This window comes from Pseudochaenichthys georgianus, chromosome 18, assembly GCF_902827115.2.
Source record: "Pseudochaenichthys georgianus chromosome 18, fPseGeo1.2, whole genome shotgun sequence".
Taxonomy (NCBI): Eukaryota; Metazoa; Chordata; class Actinopteri; order Perciformes; family Channichthyidae; genus Pseudochaenichthys; species Pseudochaenichthys georgianus.
In genome coordinates, this window is record NC_047520.1 from 540,049 (window position 1) to 560,592 (window position 20,544).

Sequence of the window (20,544 nt, forward strand, 5' to 3'; positions counted from 1 at the left end):
CTAAATAAGTAAAAAAACATCACTAGTAAAAGTCCTGGATGCAAAATGTTATCTTGGTCAAAGTACAGAAGTATTACCAGCTGGAGTTTATTTAGGACCTAACGAGCTGTAAGCCTATAGCTCCCCCTAGTGGCCCTTCACCCTCCCCTTTAATGAGAAACAACAACAATATATTTCCTGGAATTATCAAAGCCTTTTTATTTCTCATTGTCATTAAAACAAACCCCTGCAAAGTAATATTTGAGCCAAACAAACCCTTGGCTCTACCAGAATGATCTGATTAATGCAGACTGTTGATTACGTGAAGACCAAAAGCTGTGTCTGTACTGGGACACAAAGCAACTCAGCAGAATCTAGCTTGATCGCCCGATTGACGGTTTCAGAAATGTACACCACTTGTCGGACATACCCTCCCAAATCGATGTTGAGATGCATTGGTTCTGTCCAATCAGATGCAGCGTCCAATGAGTGACCAATGCACAATAAGGGGGCGTATCGGCGGTTCAGAAACTTCACTAAAGGACGCTCAGGTGTTTCCTTGCTCATCTTTCCTCGATCCTCACGCTTTGGGATGGTCTTCAAGATGGCGCACCAGAACATGTTCCGGTTAAGTTTAAATGTCCCACTTGGGATGAACCCTAATGCTGTGTCTCAATGTGGATACTTCCCTCCGTACACTGCCATGCTGTGCACTGTGAACACGTGGGCAGTGTGTGAATTTCAACCAATAAGTGTTGTTTTAAATTGCACATGTGATGTTACGACTGTTAGCTAGCTAGCCACCAAGCGACGTTATTGTTTACTGAGTCATTACAGACTACTTAACTAACCTCATTAACTATTTGGTGGCTTCTTTTTGACACCAGTACTGTGGTACATGTGTTAAATACAGAAATACAACCACATTATTTGGTCTTATTTGTATAGAGCGGATTTCACCAAAGCACTTCCGTTACGGAGCCAGAAATAGGGGTAACTTTTTGACCGTTGTGACCAATGCGGGTATTCATAGGGCTTTTGCCGTACCTTTCATTGGGCAACACTTACGCACTCTAAAATGCAAATGACTTTCCCTCTCAACCCTCCTCCTCCTCCTCTTCTTCGTCTCTCAGAGCGTTGCGGACTTTCCTCCAGAATTCCCCGCTCCGTTCCTCCTCCCGAGGCCACTCCAGGTAGGTGGTGGAGCTCATGAGTTTGCGCAGTTTGCAGAAGCGTTTCGGTATGTCGTCCTTGGACAGCGGTTCGAGCAGGATCAAGATGGCCGCGTTACTGCCGGTCTCCCCATCGAAAAGCTGGAAGTGGGAGAAGTCGAGCTCGTAGCGGCACCACTCGGACTGGACGAAGTTCTCGGACAGAATGAAGACGGTCCGCCGGCTGCGCTCCATGGCGCTCATGATGTTGTCCACAATCCAGTGACCGGGAAGGAAGTCCCGTTTGTGGAGGCACAGGGTCAGAGGTCGGGGATTCAGAGAGTCTCCATCGTTCTCCCTGTGAGAGTAAAAACCAGAGAGCAGGTCATGTTTCTAAACAGAATTTGGCTGATGGTCTGTTTGCCAGCTGCTCATAGAGTCCTTTTTTGAACCTGTAAATGTTGAGGACCCCAACGTTATATGCTAGCAATGTTTAGTAGGGTCCCCAGCACATAGAAACTGCCGGATGCTAACCTGCATATGTTAGGAAATGTGCACAATTAGGATAGGTTGGGTGATTAGCATTGTAGCCCATGCAGACAGTAGTTTAAAAATGGCTTGGCCGATTTGGAAATGTTACCTTGGTTGCTGATTGGCTAATGGTTACACAAGCCAAATCGTTATGACATCATAAAGTGGCTAAAATCTGATCAGCTCATTTTCAGACAGGTTTTTATAGAAAATCAGGACAAAAAGCGAGTGAATCTTTTCCCTGAAACTTTCACACATGTTTATGTATAAAATAAATGAAAAAGTGGATTTTGCATAACAGGTGACCTTGAATTAAAGTCTAGTGTGTTTGAGGTTACCTCGGCTCCTCCAGCTCGGGTACCAAGAAGTGTTCCACCCAGCTAGCATCTCTCTCGCTGTACGACACAAAGGCGTCGTAAGATAGCAGCTCTTCTCTTCGTTGTCGCCGCCGGGAGCTTCTCTTGGCCTTTAGCCACGCCCACATCATCCTGAGATACCAGAACGCATGAAGGCGCCACAGCAGGACACACACCAAGACGCCAATGATCAACGCCACCACACAACTCACGGACACAAACAAAACCCGCCGGCACACAACCACAGAGAGCCTCACCCGCCCCGCTGGCTCCCCCTGCAGGTAGAGAGGGGAATCGCAGACGTAGGCGTCCTCTCCGTCTGATAAATGCACATCTTCGCCTCCTTTAATGGCCGACTGGAGGAAGTAGACAAAGTCGCAGGAGCAGACGAATTTGTTTTGGCCCGCCCAGAGGTCCTGGAGGCGTCTGTATGCCTGGAGGTCCGAACGGGTGAACATGTTCAGGGTGTTTGACTGTGGAAGAGCAAGCAGGGGGTTATGATGCTATTTTTCATCTGTAGCCCCGGACAGATTTCACACCAGAAGCAAAGTCAATGCCGAGAAGCGGATAGACGGGAATGGACACACCCCAGTACAGTACATGAAGCTTTATGTATCTATGTGCAGTAATCATTTTACTACTGTTGTATAACACACTTAATATTCCATAATGTTACACTCTCTTCATTGTATAAATACTGCTGCTTCTTACTCTCAACCCGAATGTGTACTTCTGCCAGTTGTAATAATTCTTTACATGAATGTGCATGCCTTTTATATAAGACTGTCTTTCTACAGTGTGCTGTAACAACGTACATTTCCCCTTTGTGGGACGAATATAGGAATTCTGATTCATATTTTTATATTAACTATTGAAACCCTGCATGCAATACATTCGTTTGGCCACTACTATAATATGGCGCATTCCCCGGGGCTTGAAGAATACAAGAAGAAATATTAAGATTGGTCCTCACCTGTATGGTCAGTGTTTGCAGGTTTGGGAACATCCATCCAGGGGGAAGGCTCAGTATCTTGTTCCCAGAGAGATGGAGCTCTCTCAGGGAGGGAAGGATCAGAAAGAAGGCTTTTAGATCGTTGTTGCTCAGATCCAAAACCTGTGGAGGATAAAAAACAATGGTGGACAAAGTCTTAAGATCTATTGCTTAAGTACAAGAAGCAGTACTAATATCTTTTATTGTCATCAAAGGCATAAGAAAATTCCGTTGGCATCTCTCACGTCAGTAATAGAAATACACACTACATTAGATCTCAACTTACATATTTACACATTTTACAGGCGATAAACTGTCAATATTCAAAACTACAAAAGTGTAAATGTAATTGTGTTCCTAAATAGATGCTAAAAATGTCCATAAATGCCAGATAAATATGTATGAATGTTTGAGGTGATGACGGTCTTTGAGGGGTGGAGGTGTGTTCACAGCTGTTGGAGTGTGTTCTGTATTGGATTACTCTCTCAGTACCTCCAGAGTTTCGGGTAGACAGGGGGAGATGGTTGTGAGTTTGGCCCAGGAGATGTTGAGGTATCGCAGGGTGGAAGGCCAGGAGCAGCCCCCGGGCATGGAGATGAATCCGTTCCTGCTGACGTCCAGGTGGGTCAGTTTGGAGAGGTTTGTCACCAGCCGGCTCACCGTGGACAAAGACTGCAGAGAAGCAACGTCGTCTTCAAATCTGGGGCCTTATTCTTCAATGTATTCTTAGATTGAAAGGAGTACTGCTGATGTGCTTGGAATAATGTACAGGAGGAGCTGAACTCTCAGATTGTATAACTATGGGGGCATTCAGGTCCATCTTAAAGGACAGAGAACAAGAGTCCATTGGTCGACGTGATTGCTGTATCCCATAAAGCTCCTGTCACACTGTCCCGAAATTGACACCCGATGGACACACGAATATGGAATTGTGAATTTCGCACGAAGATGGCCCCGAACCACACACGAAGGCAACATTTACATTACATTTAAGACGTACAACTGCAACGAAAGTAACACAAACAATTATGTTAGAGTACTATGATACTGTACTGATATCTTCAGACTTTGTTCTTTACTTTTTCCGTCTTTATGTGTAGAAAATATTACGTTTTCTCCGTAATGTTGTTTCCATAGCAACTACAACTTCCTGTCAACTCTCCTTCAAAATAATATATTATATCCTTTTTAGTTTCACAGAACACAAATTGGGTTATTTACATGATATGTTTACATGATTTTGTTGTGCAATAAAACAACCCGATGGACACACGATAAAGGAAATGTTCAAATTCGGCTGTGATCGTAGCATCGGGCCGTTCGTGAGGGCATCTAAGCCATCGTATGACCGCTGGTGGAGTTTCTCAGGCTCCGGCAGCAACTTCGTGAGCGGTGGCAAAATCTTTGGCATGCCAACAAATTGCAGAAGGACCTTGAGAAGGTTCATTTTCGTGTTCAATTTGTGTGTCCATGTTGCCCTTCGTAAGGCCATCGTGAGGGCATCTTGTTATCATCGGTGCCATCGGGCATTCGCCCCGATCAGAGTGAGGGCGAATGCACCGATGATAACACGAAGATGACACGACTTGACAAGATGCCCTCACGAGTGCCTTACGAAGTTGTCGCTCACGAAGTTGCTGCCGGAATCTGAGAAACTCCACCAGCGGTCATACGATGGCTTAGACGCCCTCACGAACGGCCCGATGCTACGATCAGAGCCGAATTTGAACATTTCCTTTATCGTGTGTCCATCGGGTGTCAATTTCGGGACAGTGTGACAGGGCCTTAACTGAAGTCCTTTTTAAATTGTGCCAGTTTTTCATGTTTTATAATAGTTTCTATTATTTGCATATTGACTGGTTAATGTGCCATTTCATTTGTGCTTTACGACCGTCTGCCTGGATTGTCTTTGTTCATTTGTATTAACATTGTTCATTTTGTCCTCTTGGCCAGGTCGCTCTGGAAGAAGAGATTTGAATCTCAATGAGACTTTTACCTGGTTAAATAAAGGATATATAATACTACACAGCCTACGATTACCACGGTAAATATTATGGTAAATTAGGAATGATGGACCTTCTTTGTAATTACAAGGTGGTATATATGTTGTATAAAACCACAACAATGGTAAATGGTGAATGGACTGTACTTATATAGCGCTTTACGACCCCTTAAAGCTCTTTAGATACTACATGTCATCATTCATACACCGTTGGACATCCGCAGCACCTCGGGGTTAAGTGTTTTGTCCAAGGATACGTCAACGACCTTCTGATTGAAAGACGACTGCACTCCCTCGCAGCCACAGTCAAGATTCAAGGCTTTTATCATAATTTTTACATAGCTAGAGTGTAGACATGTCAATGAACATATCAGGTCACAGGCTCCTCCAACAGAGCAACATGATAAAACTGATCAAATAGTGCAAATAAAATAGAGTAGAAATAGTGCAAGAAGAGTCTATATACAAGTAATTGGAAATGATATATTAGATCAGGGGTGTCAAACTCAAGGCCCGGGGGCCAAATCCAGCCCGCGACTTCATTTAATATGGCACCACAAGAGCTTGCAAAGAATATAATATTTTTATTATACGGTTACATGCCGATTTACAGAAGCACGTTGCCCATAAACTACATATCCCACAATGCATCTCAAATTTGACTTTTTTCTCAGAATTTGACTTTTTTTCTCAGAATTTGACTTTTTTTCTTCAAAATATTCTTTTTAAAAAAAATCATTTTGTGACATTCTCAGTGAAGAGACTTGCAATAATTCGCCCTAGACTTCTGCTTTCAGACGTATAGTTAATTATGAAGTTATGACCCTATCCGATAATAATCCAATGCAGAGGCAATAATGTAATATATAATATATTATTTTATATATATTAAATATTTATATATGTATTTTTATATATATAGTCTTAAAGTTACAACCGGCCCTTTGAGTGCAACCATAATGCTAATGTGGCCCGCGAAGAAATTGAGTTTGACACCCCTGTATTAGATAAATAATTTGTAAGTTGCAAACAGATGAATGTTTATGGAAGATCTTTCAAAAGTTCAGGTGTTCCACAAGGGATAAAAAACAAAAACTTGCATTTAAACAGCGACACCTGAGAAACTTGGAAACACTTTAGATCTACGTTTAGGTACAACGAAAGTGCCTCAAAATAATCAATACAAATGTTCATTGCCCAGAATATTAACAGTTGACAAAGAATTATAAAATCAGAACACAAGAGTCGCCCTCAATGATACGTCTTTAGGTCTAAATGGAGGTACCTTCAGAGCATTTCCGCTGACGTTTAAGACTCGGAGGTCCTTCAGCGTGCCGTCACCATTGCACAGCGTCTCAGTCAGAGTCAGGTCGGTCAGCAGGTTGTCGGACAGGTCCAGGTATTGCAGGTTCAGCAGCAGGTGGGTTGTGGCACAGGGCATCACGAACACCTCGAGTGGAAAAGCTCATTTTAATTATATCCCCTAATTGTATTCTTAAAGGTCCCCTATTATACTCTGAGATTGCAGAAGTACTCACATCCTTTACTCAAGTAGAAGTACAGATACTCGTGTTTAAAAATACTCTGGTGAAAGTAGAAGTACTGACTAAACTTCTTTACTCAAGTGAAAGTAAAGACGCTTTGAAGTGTACTTCAGTAGAAAGTACCCATAACTAGCAGCTGCTTTAAAGAGTACCTGACCTCCCTTGATATGAATAGAACAATAATGTCATTGTTAGCTAATGAATGTTTCCATGGTGACCAACGGCAACATGACAACGTTTCCATTGGTCCCTCTTCTTTAGAGAAGACCAGGAAGTGATGGATACACGGATCGTGTTCCAACCAATAGGCACGCAATGACTGTACAGAATAATGATCACGCCACCAACACACATTCAGACTAAAGGAACCAGCTGTTTGGAAAATGTAAGAAGTAGAAAGTACAGGTATTTGAGTTCAACATGTAAGAAGTAGAAAGTACAGGTATTTGTGTTCAACATGTAAGAAGTAGAAAGTACAGGTATTTGAGTTCAACATGTAAGAAGTAGAAAGTACAGGTATTTGAGTTCAACATGTAAGAAGTAGAAAGTACAGGTATTTGTGTTCAACATGTAAGAAGTAGAAAGTACAGGTATTTGGGTTCAACATGTGAGAAGTAGAAAGTACAGGTATTTGAGTTCAACATGTGAGAAGTAGAAAGTACAGGTATTTGAGTTCAACATGTAAGAAGTAGAAAGTACAGGTATTTGAGTTCAACATGAGAGAAGTAGGAAGTACAGGTATTTGAGTTCAACATGAGAGAAGTAGAAAGTACAGGTATTTGAGTTCAACATGTAAGAAGTAGAAAGTACAGGTATTTGGGTTCAACATGAGAGAAGTAGAAAGTACAGGTATTTGAGTTCAACATGAGAGAAGTAGAAAGTACAGGTATTTGAGTTCAACATGTAAGAAGTAGAAAGTACAGGTATTTGTGTTCAACATGTAAGAAGTAGAAAGTACAGGTATTTGGGTTCAACATGTGAGAAGTAGAAAGTACAGGTATTTGAGTTCAACATGTGAGAAGTAGAAAGTACAGGTATTTGAGTTCAACATGTAAGAAGTAGAAAGTACAGGTATTTGAGTTCAACATGAGAGAAGTAGGAAGTACAGGTATTTGAGTTCAACATGAGAGAAGTAGAAAGTACAGGTATTTGAGTTCAACATGTAAGAAGTAGAAAGTACAGGTATTTGAGTTCAACATGAGAGAAGTAGGAAGTACAGGTATTTGAGTTCAACATGAGAGAAGTAGAAAGTACAGGTATTTGAGTTCAACATGTAAGAAGTAGAAAGTACAGGTATTTGGGTTCAACATGTGAGAAGTAGAAAGTACAGGTATTTGAGTTCAACATGTGAGAAGTAGAAAGTACAGGTATTTGAGTTCAACATGTAAGAAGTAGAAAGTACAGGTATTTGAGTTCAACATGTGAGAAGTAGAAAGTACAGGTATTTGAGTTCAACATGAGAGAAGTAGAAAGTACAGGTATTTGAGTTCAACATGTAAGAAGTAGAAAGTACAGGTATTTGAGTTCAACATGAGAGAAGTAGAAAGTACAGGTATTTGAGTTCAACATGTGAGAAGTAGAAAGTACAGGTATTTGAGTTCAACATGAGAGAAGTAGAAAGTACAGGTATTTGAGTTCAACATGTAAGAAGTAGAAAGTACAGGTATTTGAGTTCAACATGAGAGAAGTAGAAAGTACAGGTATTTGAGTTCAACATGTAAGAAGTAGAAAGTACAGGTATTTGAGTTCAACATGTGAGAAGTAGAAAGTACAGGTATTTGAGTTCAACATGTAAGAAGTAGAAAGTACAGGTATTTGAGTTCAACATGTGAGAAGTAGAAAGTACAGGTATTTGAGTTCAACATGTAAGAAGTAGAAAGTACAGGTATTTGAGTTCAACATGTAAGAAGTAGAAAGTACAGGTATTTGAGTTCAACATGAGAGAAGTAGAAAGTACAGGTATTTGAGTTCAACATGTAAGAAGTAGAAAGTACAGGTATTTATGTTCAACATGTAAGAAGTAGAAAGTACAGGTATTTGAGTTCAACATGTAAGAAGTAGAAAGTACAGGTATTTGAGTTCAACATGAGAGAAGTAGAAAGTACAGGTATTTGAGTTCAACATGTAAGAAGTAGAAAGTACAGGTATTTGAGTTCAACATGTGAGAAGTAGAAAGTACAGGTATTTGAGTTCAACATGAGAGAAGTAGGAAGTACAGGTATTTGAGTTCAACATGTAAGAAGTAGAAAGTACAGGTATTTGAGTTCAACATGAGAGAAGTAGAAAGTACAGGTATTTGAGTTCAACATGTAAGAAGTAGAAAGTACAGGTATTTGAGTTCAACATGAGAGAAGTAGAAAGTACAGGTATTTGAGTTCAACATGAGAGAAGTAGAAAGTACAGGTATTTGAGTTCAATATGTAAGAAGTAGAAAGTACAGGTATTTGAGTTCAACATGTAAGAAGTAGAAAGTACAGGTATTTGGGTTCAACATGTGAGAAGTAGAAAGTACAGGTATTTGAGTTCAACATGTGAGAAGTAGAAAGTACAGGTATTTGAGTTCAACATGTAAGAAGTAGAAAGTACAGGTATTTGAGTTCAACATGAGAGAAGTAGGAAGTACAGGTATTTGAGTTCAACATGTAAGAAGTAGAAAGTACAGGTATTTGTGTTCAACATGTGAGAAGTAGAAAGTACAGGTATTTGAGTTCAACATGAGAGAAGTAGAAAGTACAGGTATTTGAGTTCAACATGTAAGAAGTAGAAAGTACAGGTATTTGAGTTCAACATGTAAGAAGTAGAAAGTACAGGTATTTGTGTTCAACATGTGAGAAGTAGAAAGTACAGGTATTTGTGTTCAACATGTCAGAAGTAGAAAGTACAGGTATTTGTGTTCAACATGTAAGAAGTAGAAAGTACAGGTATTTGGGTTCAACATGTAAGAAGTAGAAAGTACAGGTATTTGTGTTCAACATGTAAGAAGTAGAAAGTACAGGTATTTGTGTTCAAAATGTAAGAAGTAGAAAGTACAGGTATTTGTGTTCAACATGTAAGAAGTAGAAAGTACAGGTATTTGTGTTCAACATGTAAGAAGTAGAAAGTACAGGTATTTGAGTTCAACATGTAAGAAGTAGAAAGTACAGGTATTTGGGTTCAACATGTAAGAAGTAGAAAGTACAGGTATTTGTGTTCAACATGTAAGAAGTAGAAAGTACAGGTATTTGTGTTCAAAATGTAAGAAGTAGAAAGTACAGGTATTTGAGTTCAACATGTAAGAAGTAGAAAGTACAGGTATTTGAGTTCAACCTGTAAGAAGTAGAAAGTACAGGTATTTGAGTTCAACATGTAAGAAGTAGAAAGTACAGGTATTTGAGTTCAACATGTAAGAAGTAGAAAGTACAGGTATTTGAGTTCAACATGTAAGAAGTAGAAAGTACAGGTATTTGAGTTCAACATGTAAGAAGTAGAAAGTACAGGTATTTGAGTTCAACATGTAAGAAGTAGAAAGTACAGGTATTTGAGTTCAACATGTAAGAGGGGACACATGTTGATGTAGAAGAGACATGAAGAAGAGGGGACACATGTTGATGTAGAAGAGACATGAAGAAGAGGGGACACATGTTGATGAAGAAGAGACATGAAGAAGAGGGGACACATGTTGATGAAGAAGAGACATGGAGAAGAGGGGACTCATGTTGATGTAGAAGAGACATGAAGAAGAGGGGACACATGTTGATGAAGAAGAGACATGGAGAAGAGGGGACTCATGTTGATGTAGAAGAGACATGAAGAAGAGGGGACACATGTTGACGTAGAAGAGACATGAAGAAGTGGATTTTGCACAATAGGTGACCTTTAACATTCAGACAACCCCATGTGACAGATACCTGAGAGTTTATGATGGACACCTTTCTGGGGTACTGCAGCAAAAAACCCAGCTGCAGCAACGAGCTGAACTGAAAGACATTCAGCACCACAACGTTGCGTAGGAAGAACTCATCGATGTTTTTATGATCGGTCAATCTGGCCTTCTCCCACCTAACACCAACCAACAAAGCACATTATCAAGCAGTCATTCGCCCAACAGTTGATCACAATGAAGCGGCTTTTATTTATAACTACAATATAAACTCACGTATGGGGGACAGTACAGTACGCACATTACCTGCACATGTGTGGCTTACATCCAAAAGTCCCTATGTCTGTCGCTTTTCTATCTCCGAAGGGTTTTTAAAAAGCCTTTCAGCAGGATTTGCTTTTATCTTCAGTAGACTGGACTACTGTAATGGTGTCTTCACAGGTCTCACTAAAAAATCAATTTGAAAGCTGCAGCTGATTCAGAACGCTGCTGCTTACTAACACTAAGAAAGAGGATCAGTCAAGTTCTGAAGTCTGTACACTGGCTTCCTGTCAGCGACTTCATACTGCTGCTGCTTTATAAAGCATTGAATGGTTTATTCTGATCTGCTGCTAAATGATGAACCATCCAGATCTCTCAGGTCTTCAGGTCAGCTTTCTGTCCCCAGAGTCAGAACTAAACCTGGAGAAGTTCAGTTATCATGCTCCAAATATCTGGAACAAACTCCCAGAAACCTGCCGGTCCGCTGCGGCCCAGGCTGAAGACTTGAGCTATTCATATCTTAAACTGCACTGTAACTTTTATTCATGTACCTGTGATATTCATGTTTTATTATCTTTGCTTTTTATGTTTTGAAATGCCAGTCTGTAATGTGTTTCCGCTGCACTATTTCTTAATGTTTTTCATTGTTGTAAAGCACTTTGAATTGCCTTGTGTTGAAAGGGTCTATATAAATAAACTTGCTTGCCTTTCAATCCAGAAAGAAGACTGATGGATGTTTGTTTTCCTACCTGCCCTCGCCGATCAGCGTGACGCCGTCCATGAACAGGGAGGTGATCGGCTCGCCATCCACCGCCTCAAGGAAGTCAACAATGCCCTTATCGGACACGGAAAGGTTGCAGAAGGTAATTCTCCTGAAGAAAGACATCATAGAAGAGTGAATGGTTTGGTCACCATTTTCTGGGGTTAGGGTTACTTGCTTGAATTACATCTCACAATATATAAATCCTTCCAGCATGTCTTATGTTGTGATATTCTACATATGTTGTTCTGTTAATCTTCTGGGCAATTAACATTTGTATTAATTATTTTGAGGCACTTTCGTTGGACCTAAATGCAGATCTAAAGTGTTTCCAAGCTCTTTAAAGCATGTGGTGAAGGATTATCAACGATTGTAGCACTGTTGACGGGCCACCAGGTGTCGCTGTTTCGCTAACAGTTAGTAGTGAAGTAGTTTCAGCATTGTTCTGTGCGGGTGGCCATCTTGTTTCTAATGTTTACATTCTACTATAGGCAAGGTGAGTGGTATTAATTGTGGCAAAGAATCGTATAAATCTAACGTTATGAACGCTCAACCAGTCAATTCCTTCGACTCCTGTGTTAGTTAATATGTTTACTCACTCGTTTGTGTAGATTTGAGAATTAGACGCTTGTGTTTTGTCTGATAATGTGGTGATTTATATTGGTTAGCATGTGGCTTATTGAAAGAGTGCTGCATTACAATTAGTATTGTAGATTTTGTCCGATATTTTCAGTGCTGAAATGTTTCATCTTTTACTTTCTGGAAAATGTTTATTGGACAACTAGACAAGACTTAAGAGTTTATTTTAACTTTTGGATTAGCCATCTTGTTTCTAAAGTTTACATTATATGCCAGTTGATGAAGAAGAGCTACCATTAAGAGAGGCTACGGGACATTTGTGTTACTTCAGCATTGGAAAATAGAAGCACTGAAACAAAAGGAAAACATATTGTGTACAGACCTGACTCTCCGCCTGGCCATCTCTCTGAAGGGCTGAACGGACTGATTCAGATGCAGGTCTTTCAGAATAATAGGCGTCTCAGGGTAGGACACGTCCCCGATCACATCCGAAGCTAAAGCTATGTTTGTTAGAAACGGACCATGGAGGCTTAAAGTGACTCGACCCAATGGCCAGACGTCAGCTAGCGCTCCGGACTCGTACCTGCAACATGGAGAGAAACAGGACCATCGAGTTGGAAATAGTGAGACAACATTTATACATGAGAAAATTGTAACCTGGGTAAATATTTAGGATATTATTATTGTTGATAATAATAATAATAATAATAATAATAATAATAATAATAATTAATAAGTCATTTGGTATTTTGTCCTTACCTTACCCTCTATCTTCAAATCTATTTCGTTTTGTGTTATTGCAAACCAACCCCATTAAAGGAAATTAGGGTTAGGGTTAGGGTTGGAATAGAAATATCTTAACCACAGACCTTATTTCCGGCTAACAACCAAAAACACATTCAGATAACCATTGACTTCCAGACCAGGGGACAACAGAGAACAAGAAGGTGGTTGAATGCGTTCTCATTTGCAGGATTGAGGACTCATTCCTTGACCACATGGCCGTGCTTTCTCTCACGATTCGTTTCTTGATACTTCTTGGAAAACAACCAGCACAGATTCAGTCTCGCACCTCGTTGTTGTTTGTTCTTTGTTAGGATCCCCATTAGCACTAGCATGAGCATTGACTCTTCTTCCTGGGGTCCTCCCACACACTCTCAAGCATTCATAAAACAAAACAGCTCATCATTTCATGCAATTTACAGTGCTATATGAAGTGAAAACTAAAATTGTAACCATCATAAGGCCAAACAAAAAAATGCAAACAATTGTATATAATAATAATAATAATAATAATAATAATAAGTACACAGCCACAGGCACAGTTCAATTGTACTGAGATGATTGTTTAGCAACCTTTTGAATTGTACATGAGAATGTTCCTGAATGATATAAAGAGTTCCAGCTGACAGTAGATGACTGTTTTCTGTCTCATATTTGATTTAGATTAGGCTAATACGAACCTTCCTTCTATTGCATGTCGTGTTTGATAGTTATGTTGAGCATACTGCGCTATACACCTTTGTGCTAATATACGTGGTAAGTGAGTCACTGTAATATTTCTGACAAAATGTAACAAAGTATAAGTTGACGTCTGTCTGACACTTATCCATTTCAGTGTCTCCAGCATTTGAGTTACCTCCTCAGGTTGTTTGCCTGCACAGTGAGCTCCTCCAGCTGAGAGACTCCAGACAGATCTCTTCTCCTCAGTTCCTCCAGAGCAGGACCTCCGAACATCAGCCTCTTCAGCCTCCGCAGCCTCTGCAACACTGGACGAGATCCCAGGCAGCTGGAGGACACAAAACACACAATATGTAGACACTTTGAGCTTGTTCTGTACACTCAGACCCAGAACTAAAACCCATCTGTTTACTACCCTGTATGGGGGAACAAGCTTACTATGGATATCAGGACTGAGGAAAGTCTAGGCATCATCCGAGGTGGATTAAAATCCCACCTGTTTCAACTGCACCTTGGCCCTTAAATCTCAAAATAAGTTGTAGCATAAGTTTTTTTTTTTTGTAAAGCTAATGCAACAGCACTTGGCTCATTTGAAGCTAATGCACTTGCAGGATTCTGAATTTGTATCGTCAACATTGATTGCATTTATTGTAAGTTGGATATAAATATCAGCTAACAAAATAAACTATAACCAGAGGTGGGAAGTAGTGGAGTACAAATACTTTGTTACTATAAGTACATTTTTCTGGTATCAGTACTTTACTCCACTACTTTTTTTTCTGACGACTTTTTACTTTCTACTTCTTACATTTTCAAAACAGGTTTGTTACTTTAGTTTTAATATGTGTTTGGTAACATTTATTAGAGCACTTTTCCGAATGCTCAAAGCGCTTTCCATTACATATTACCCATATCAGACATGGAACAGTGAATACTGAAAATTAGGGTGAAGTGTCTTGCCCCAGGACAAAAGTTTATGGGTACTTTTTACCGAAGTGCATTTCAAAGCCCATATTTCTTTACTTTTACTTGAGTAAAGAAGATTAGTCAGTACTTGTACTTTTACCAGAGTATTTTTAAACACGAGTATCTGTACTTCTACTTGAGTAAAGGATTTGTGTACTTTTGCCATATCTGAATATAACCCTGAGCATGTTACCTGTACGGGTTGTGGAGCAGGTTGAGTTCCTGCAGAGCTCCTAGCTTACTGAACCATCTGCGGTTGATGGCAGTCAGCTGGTTGTCGGACAGATCCAGCTGCTCTAGACTCCACAGAGAGTCAAACGCTGACGGATGGATCTCAGACAGTCTGTTACCTGGAGGAAAGCAATATTTAGGTTTAAAAAAGATCAGAAATTTGGACAAAAACTTCATCCGGAGTTCCACAGGGATCATACTGTGGTCCGCTGATTATCAGTGATTTTTTACTATTTCCATCTTCAAACATCACCATGAGGCATGGATCTTTGGTCAACACTACACCTGGTTTTGTATTGGTCATTTGTCATTGCCAAGGACGCAAAACGAAGCAGAAATCAAGGTTTGATGCTCTCAAATTGTAAAACCCATCAAAGATTGAAAGGCTTTATTGTTATATGCACTACAGCTACAAACACTTTCTCACATTTCTCCTAGTGGGCGTGTTTTGTAGCGCGTTTGCACCTGTCGGCCACTATAGATATCTCCTAGGCTTCTCCAACAATGCTATATATACAATACAACCTAAAAAAGGGAGTATAGTTCAAGTAAAATGCAGGGATATATACAATGGAGGAAAAGTAGTATTTGATCCCTTGCAGATTTTGTTAGTTTGCCCACTTACAAACAAATGAACAATCTATATTGTATTATGTTATTATATATATAGGTTTATTTTAACAGTGAGAGTAATATCAAAAAAGAAAATCCAGAAATTGACATTATACAAAAGATAAAAATGGATTTGCATTTAACTCTGGGAAATTAGTATACACTGTATAGTAGTAATAATAATAATAGATTACATTTCTATAAGGTAAAACAAATAAAGTATGCTTTTAGAATAGCTCAAAATAAACCCCTTATCAACATTACGGTGTAGAATCAGAATCCGCAGTTTCTCGTGTCCCGTCAGGTCGCCGCCGGTCACCACGGCGATGTCGTTGAAGGAAAGGTCAAGGGTCAGGGCGCGGTTTGTTACCGTGGGAACAAGCGTGTATCCTGCGTGGGAGCAGTCACAGGCGAGTCGAGGGTCGCAGCGATCGCAGGACGACCTTTGACCTCGACACATGGCGAATGAGAGGAGGAGGTAGAGGTTGGTCAACAGCTCCATTCTGCAGAGAGGTGAACAAAAGAGGTTAATACAGGGGTGCAAGGATTACCTGCTTCTGTGTTGGACCCTTAAAAAATAGTTCTCTGTGTTTTTATTTTTTATAATTTACTTTTATGTATGCACCATGACATCAAGTCAAATTCCTCGTGTGGAGGCAATTCCACACAAAAACAGAAACAACCTGTTTGGCAAGAAATGAACAAACAATAGAAGTTTAAAGCAACGTTATTGTTGTTGTTATTTAATCAAGTTCATCTATTTCAGCTGAAAGGACAGAGTCTCTAAACCAAACAGTTCGTACACGATCTGACAACATACAACCGAAACTACAAACACTTTATACCCTACAGAAGGAGGGAAGGGGAAGTTCCTCAGCGAGCACGTTGACATGACAGGAAGTGTGGACCAGACGGTTGAAACTCACATACATGTTAATTACAAACCAATGGTTATTAATACCTGTGTAATATATACCTGGCTGCTAAATCCGAAGAACTGTTACAGGATGTGTATTACGTACATTTTTTTTTTTTATTATATTTTTTATTGTATCATAACTTAGTACTTTTTAAAAATGCATATCACATATTGAACATATGTAACATTAAGCTGTCTGTGGCTCTTTTTCCTGCTGTAACTACGCACATGTCCCCTCCGTGGGACTAATAAAGGCATTCTGATTGTAGAGGCAGCCTTTTGTCTGTTCTAAGGACGTGGACATGAGAGGCTAGATGTGAATTCAAACCGTGGGAAATAAACGGAGAATGAAGTTACAGTAATACTTATGATTAAGTGAGATTTCGTGAGACATTTCTACAACTCCTCGTACGTGTCAACCTACCTAAGGCAGCATCTTATCTTATCCAATGGGATTTCATTCCTGACTCTTTCCTGCACCACTCTATAATCTATCCTTATTGTAAACCTAACACTGTAATCTGATTGGAACTGTTAGGGAATACAGTTACCTTGTTTATGTGCTGATAATCCTGTAACATGTAATCCATTACTCCCCATGTCTGACGGAAACGTGACAAAAGTGAAAGAAACTCGGAGGAACTGTGATGTATAGAAAGAGGAAGTCTGTAAAGTTTTATTATGACTTTCAAAAAGCCTTTATGTAAATACAACGGCTTTACGAGAGGTGCACTCTGTACCGTTAGAGTGAAGCCTTGAGAACTCTGTTACATGTCATTTCCCCTTTTCTGTCTCCGATGTTCTACACGTCCAACAAAGGCACAAACACCAAGAAATAAAACTCTATATTCAGTTTACGTTGCCCCTGGTAACGGCAGCATTACAGCTCTTAATCCTTATGGTATGAAACTTGGAAGATGAAACAAAACAAAGAAAAATCCTTCCATCACTTTTTAAATTCATGTTGTTTTTTCAAGCATTTGAAAGAATGAGTAACTGATGCATTGAGTTATCCTTTTAGTGAACGCATGTCTCCTCAAGCGGCTGAAGACGTTTCTTCATGTGGACAGGAACATTTCATCTTGTCCTCCATTTTTACAATTGTTTTTAGTAGTACTATTAATAATCAATATGAGATAACAACAGAACTAGGCCTACAGTGCATTGCATACAGCGCCCACACACTGTGAATGAAACAAGATATTTAACTTATTATGGTCAAATTAATACAAAATAAGAATACATTTACCATTTTATGTGGAAATTGAATATTGGAAGTCAAGGATCAACCCAAAACATTTTAAAATATTATTAATTTAATAATGAAGCTGTAGCGTCTGCCTTCACCAGAACCAGGGGGTGCAAACTTTGTATTTAGAAAGTTCCTCGTGAACCCAAAATAATGACTTCTTATCAGCAAAGGACGACCGTGACATAAAAAAAGTACATTTCACGTTTCATTCAAGGATTTGATCGTAAATATGAGACTTACATGATTTGTTTTGCGGAGCTGGAGCCTGAACCGCTTTAATGATTAAAATGGAGGTAAACTGCTTTTTTACGAGAGAGGAAGTCAAACTCACTGACAAAGAGGTAGTGAGCATGAACATCACTGCATCAGTGAAGAGGCATCGGAGCATGACGACAGTTAATAAAGAGGCGCTATTCTTCTTCTGTGGGGTTTCCTCTCCTGGTGTGTTCTGTTGGTTTTAGTGCATGTCAATGGTCTTCAGAGGCGAACATGCTGTGTTCCTAAATATCAGTTTTATTCAAATTAATTGTGATAAAGTTCAACAAGACTCCAGATGTGAGCTTAGGTAATATAGAAATACTCATTTTTAAGTCAAATAACCACATTTTATCCAGTTAATAATACAAATAATTTGCTTATTTATTTTCTTTTATATTATTAATTGTATTATATTATTATTTTTAAAAAGCCCCCCCCCCTTTTTAAAAATAAGTTAATGATTAAAAAGAACACTTTACCTTAAAGGTGGGGTAGGTAAGTTTGAGAAACGATAGCAATGAATATCTGAAGTGCTTTGACAAAAAATCGACAAAAATGTCACCTGTGGAAGCCGTGATACTGTAAAAAGTACATCCAATCATCTGAGCCGGCTAAAGTAACTGGATGGCCTACCTGCCTGTCAGCCTCCCATCTGTGCACAAACTTATCTCGTGCCCTCATTGATCATGTGCGCGTTCGTGTGTGTTGGAGGAGGGGCTCTGAGAGGAAGTGGCAGATTTTTTCCGGTTGTGTATTTTCAAATTCTAACGCGCTCGAGCCGGTTTCTCCAAAATTACATACCCCAGCTTTAAGTTAAAAGTGTTTATTTTATTATTTTAAATGTTATTTAAACCCAAATGTTGCCATGCCAAGGACCCCCATATAGCATTATCCTCGGGCGGGGACCCCCCTGTTTTAAAAAAAATGATGTGTACAAGTGCCTCCCGATGGAACATGCAGTGCGTTGCCACTACATTTGGGGCCTTCTGTTTAGTTGTATTTTTGTTGTGTGCTTTTGTGTGCCATTTCCTGTCTCACCCCTCTCTTCTCTGTTTTCCTCTGCAGGGCTGGTGTGTGACAGGGAGTTGGCTGGCTCCTCCCAGTAGCAGACGAGGCACACCTGTTTCCACTCACCTCTTCACCTGTAGATATAAAAGCCCGGTCCTCATGCCACTTCCCTGCCAGATAATTCCTCTGTGTTTCGACCCTCCGGTGTGTCTCGCTGCTCTCCTCGTTGTTTGGATTATTGTTTGGATTTTTGCCAGCCAACTTCCTGACTCCACTGCCGTATGTTTTGTTCTCTGCTTGAATAAAGCTTTTTGTTTATTGACCATCTCTCTCCAGTTTTTTGCTTTGGGGTCCAAAATTCTATAGGCCGTAACAGATTTGTCTTTGTGTATCTTGATGATATCCTCATTTTCTCTCGTGACCCCCAAGAACATGTCCAACACATGAGGTTGGTGCTGCAGAGACTCCTGGAGAACAGACTTTATGTTAAGGCTGAGAAGTGTGCCTTTCATGTTTCCTCTGTTTCATTCCTGGGTTTTGTGGTGGAGAAGGGACAGGTCAGAGCCGACCCTGCCAAAGTCATGGCAGTGGCCGAATGGCCCACTCCTACAACGAGAAAGCAACTCCAAAGGTTTCTTGGTTTTGCCAACTTTTACCGCAGGTTTATTCGTGACTATAGTCGAGCAGCCGCCCCACTCACCAAGCTCACCTCAGTTAAGGTTCCCTTTGTGTGGTCATCTGAAGCTGAGGCTGCTTTTGCTATGTTGAAGTGTTTGTTTTCCTCTGCTCCTGTGTTATCTCACCCTGATTCTTCAGCCCCTTTCGTGGTCGAAGTGGATGCCTCCGACACTGGTGTAGGGGCAGTCCTCTCCCAGCGCTCAGCCTCCGACCAGAAGTTGCATCCCTGCGCCTTCTTTTCCCGCCGGCTCTCCCCGGCAGAAAGAAACTATGATGTGGGAAATCGGGAGCTTCTGGCAGTAGTCTTAGCCCTGCAGGAATGGAGGCACTGGCTTGAAGGCACAACTCATCCGTTTGTGGTATGGACGGACCACAGAAACTTAGCTTATCTCCGTTCTGCTCGCAGGCTCAACTCTCGCCAGGCTCGATGGGCACTTTTTCTGGGCCGGTTCAGCTTCACCCTCACCTATCACGGAACATCAAGGCAGATGCCCTGTCACGTCAGTTTGCTCCTCCGGTTGAGGAGCATTCCGCAGGAACCATTCTTCCATCCTCCTGTGTGGTGGGAGTAGCCAGGTGGGAGGTTGAGAGGGTGGTCCTGGAGGCACAAGAGGACCATCCAGCTCCTGAGGGTTGTCCACCGGGTCGGCTGTTCGTTCCACCGCACGCCAGATCTTCAGTGCTCCAGTTGGGACATGATTCGAAGATAGCTTGCCATCCAGGAGCACTTCGGACTCTAGGCCTTATCCAACAACGCTTCTGGTGGCCCTCCATGTCCTCTGACGCCAAGAAGTATGTCGCCGCCTGCTCCATCTGCGCCCGCAGTAAGGCATCCCACCGCGCCCCTGCTGGTCTTCTCCGCCCTCTTCCCATTCCTCATCGGCCTTGGTCTCACATCGCCATGGACTTCGTGACGGGTCTTCCCCCATCGGAAGGAAATACAGTTATCCTGACGATTGTTGACCGCTTTTCCAAGGCCGTACACTTCGTTCCCCTACCTAAGTTACCTTCTGCTCTGGAGACTGCTACACTAATCACCCAGCATGTTTTTAGATTGCATGGCATTCCTCTGGACATTGTTTCTGACAGGGGTCCGCAATTTGCCTCTCGAGTCTGGAAAGCCTTTTGCCAGGCATTGGGGGCGTC

General features: G+C 40.8%; 1 protein-coding gene across 1 annotated transcript; it reads right to left on the reverse strand.

The window, feature by feature from the left end:
• Positions 1-3: 3 nt before the first annotated feature.
• On the reverse strand, positions 4-17,803 carry LOC117463567 (toll-like receptor 2). Its single transcript, XM_034105884.2, has 12 exons — positions 17,695-17,803; positions 15,548-15,786; positions 14,634-14,790; positions 13,653-13,802; positions 12,396-12,596; positions 11,424-11,546; positions 10,442-10,592; positions 6,296-6,460; positions 3,501-3,680; positions 2,991-3,131; positions 2,000-2,490; positions 4-1,488 (listed from the first exon to the last, which is right to left on the reverse strand). The coding sequence occupies exons 2-12, from the start codon at positions 15,783-15,785 to the stop codon at positions 1,077-1,079; spliced, it is 2,409 nt and encodes an 802-aa protein (XP_033961775.1). The 5' UTR covers position 15,786; positions 17,695-17,803; the 3' UTR covers positions 4-1,076.
• Positions 17,804-20,544: the final 2,741 nt, after the last annotated feature.

What these genes read in the sequence shown, in the direction of transcription:
- LOC117463567 (XM_034105884.2), bottom strand. Translation starts at nt 15,785, where the DNA reads ATGGAGCTGTTGACCAACCTCTACCTCCTCCTCTCATTCGCCATGTGT. An exon ending in CAGGCAAACAACCTGAGGAG is followed by an intron (nt 12,597 to 13,652) that starts GTAACTCAAATG and finishes TCCATGTTGCAG; the next exon opens with GTACGAGTCCGGAGCGCTAG. An exon ending in TCAGCGGAAATGCTCTGAAG is followed by an intron (nt 3,681 to 6,295) that starts GTACCTCCATTT and finishes GCTTCTCTGCAG; the next exon opens with TCTTTGTCCACGGTGAGCCG.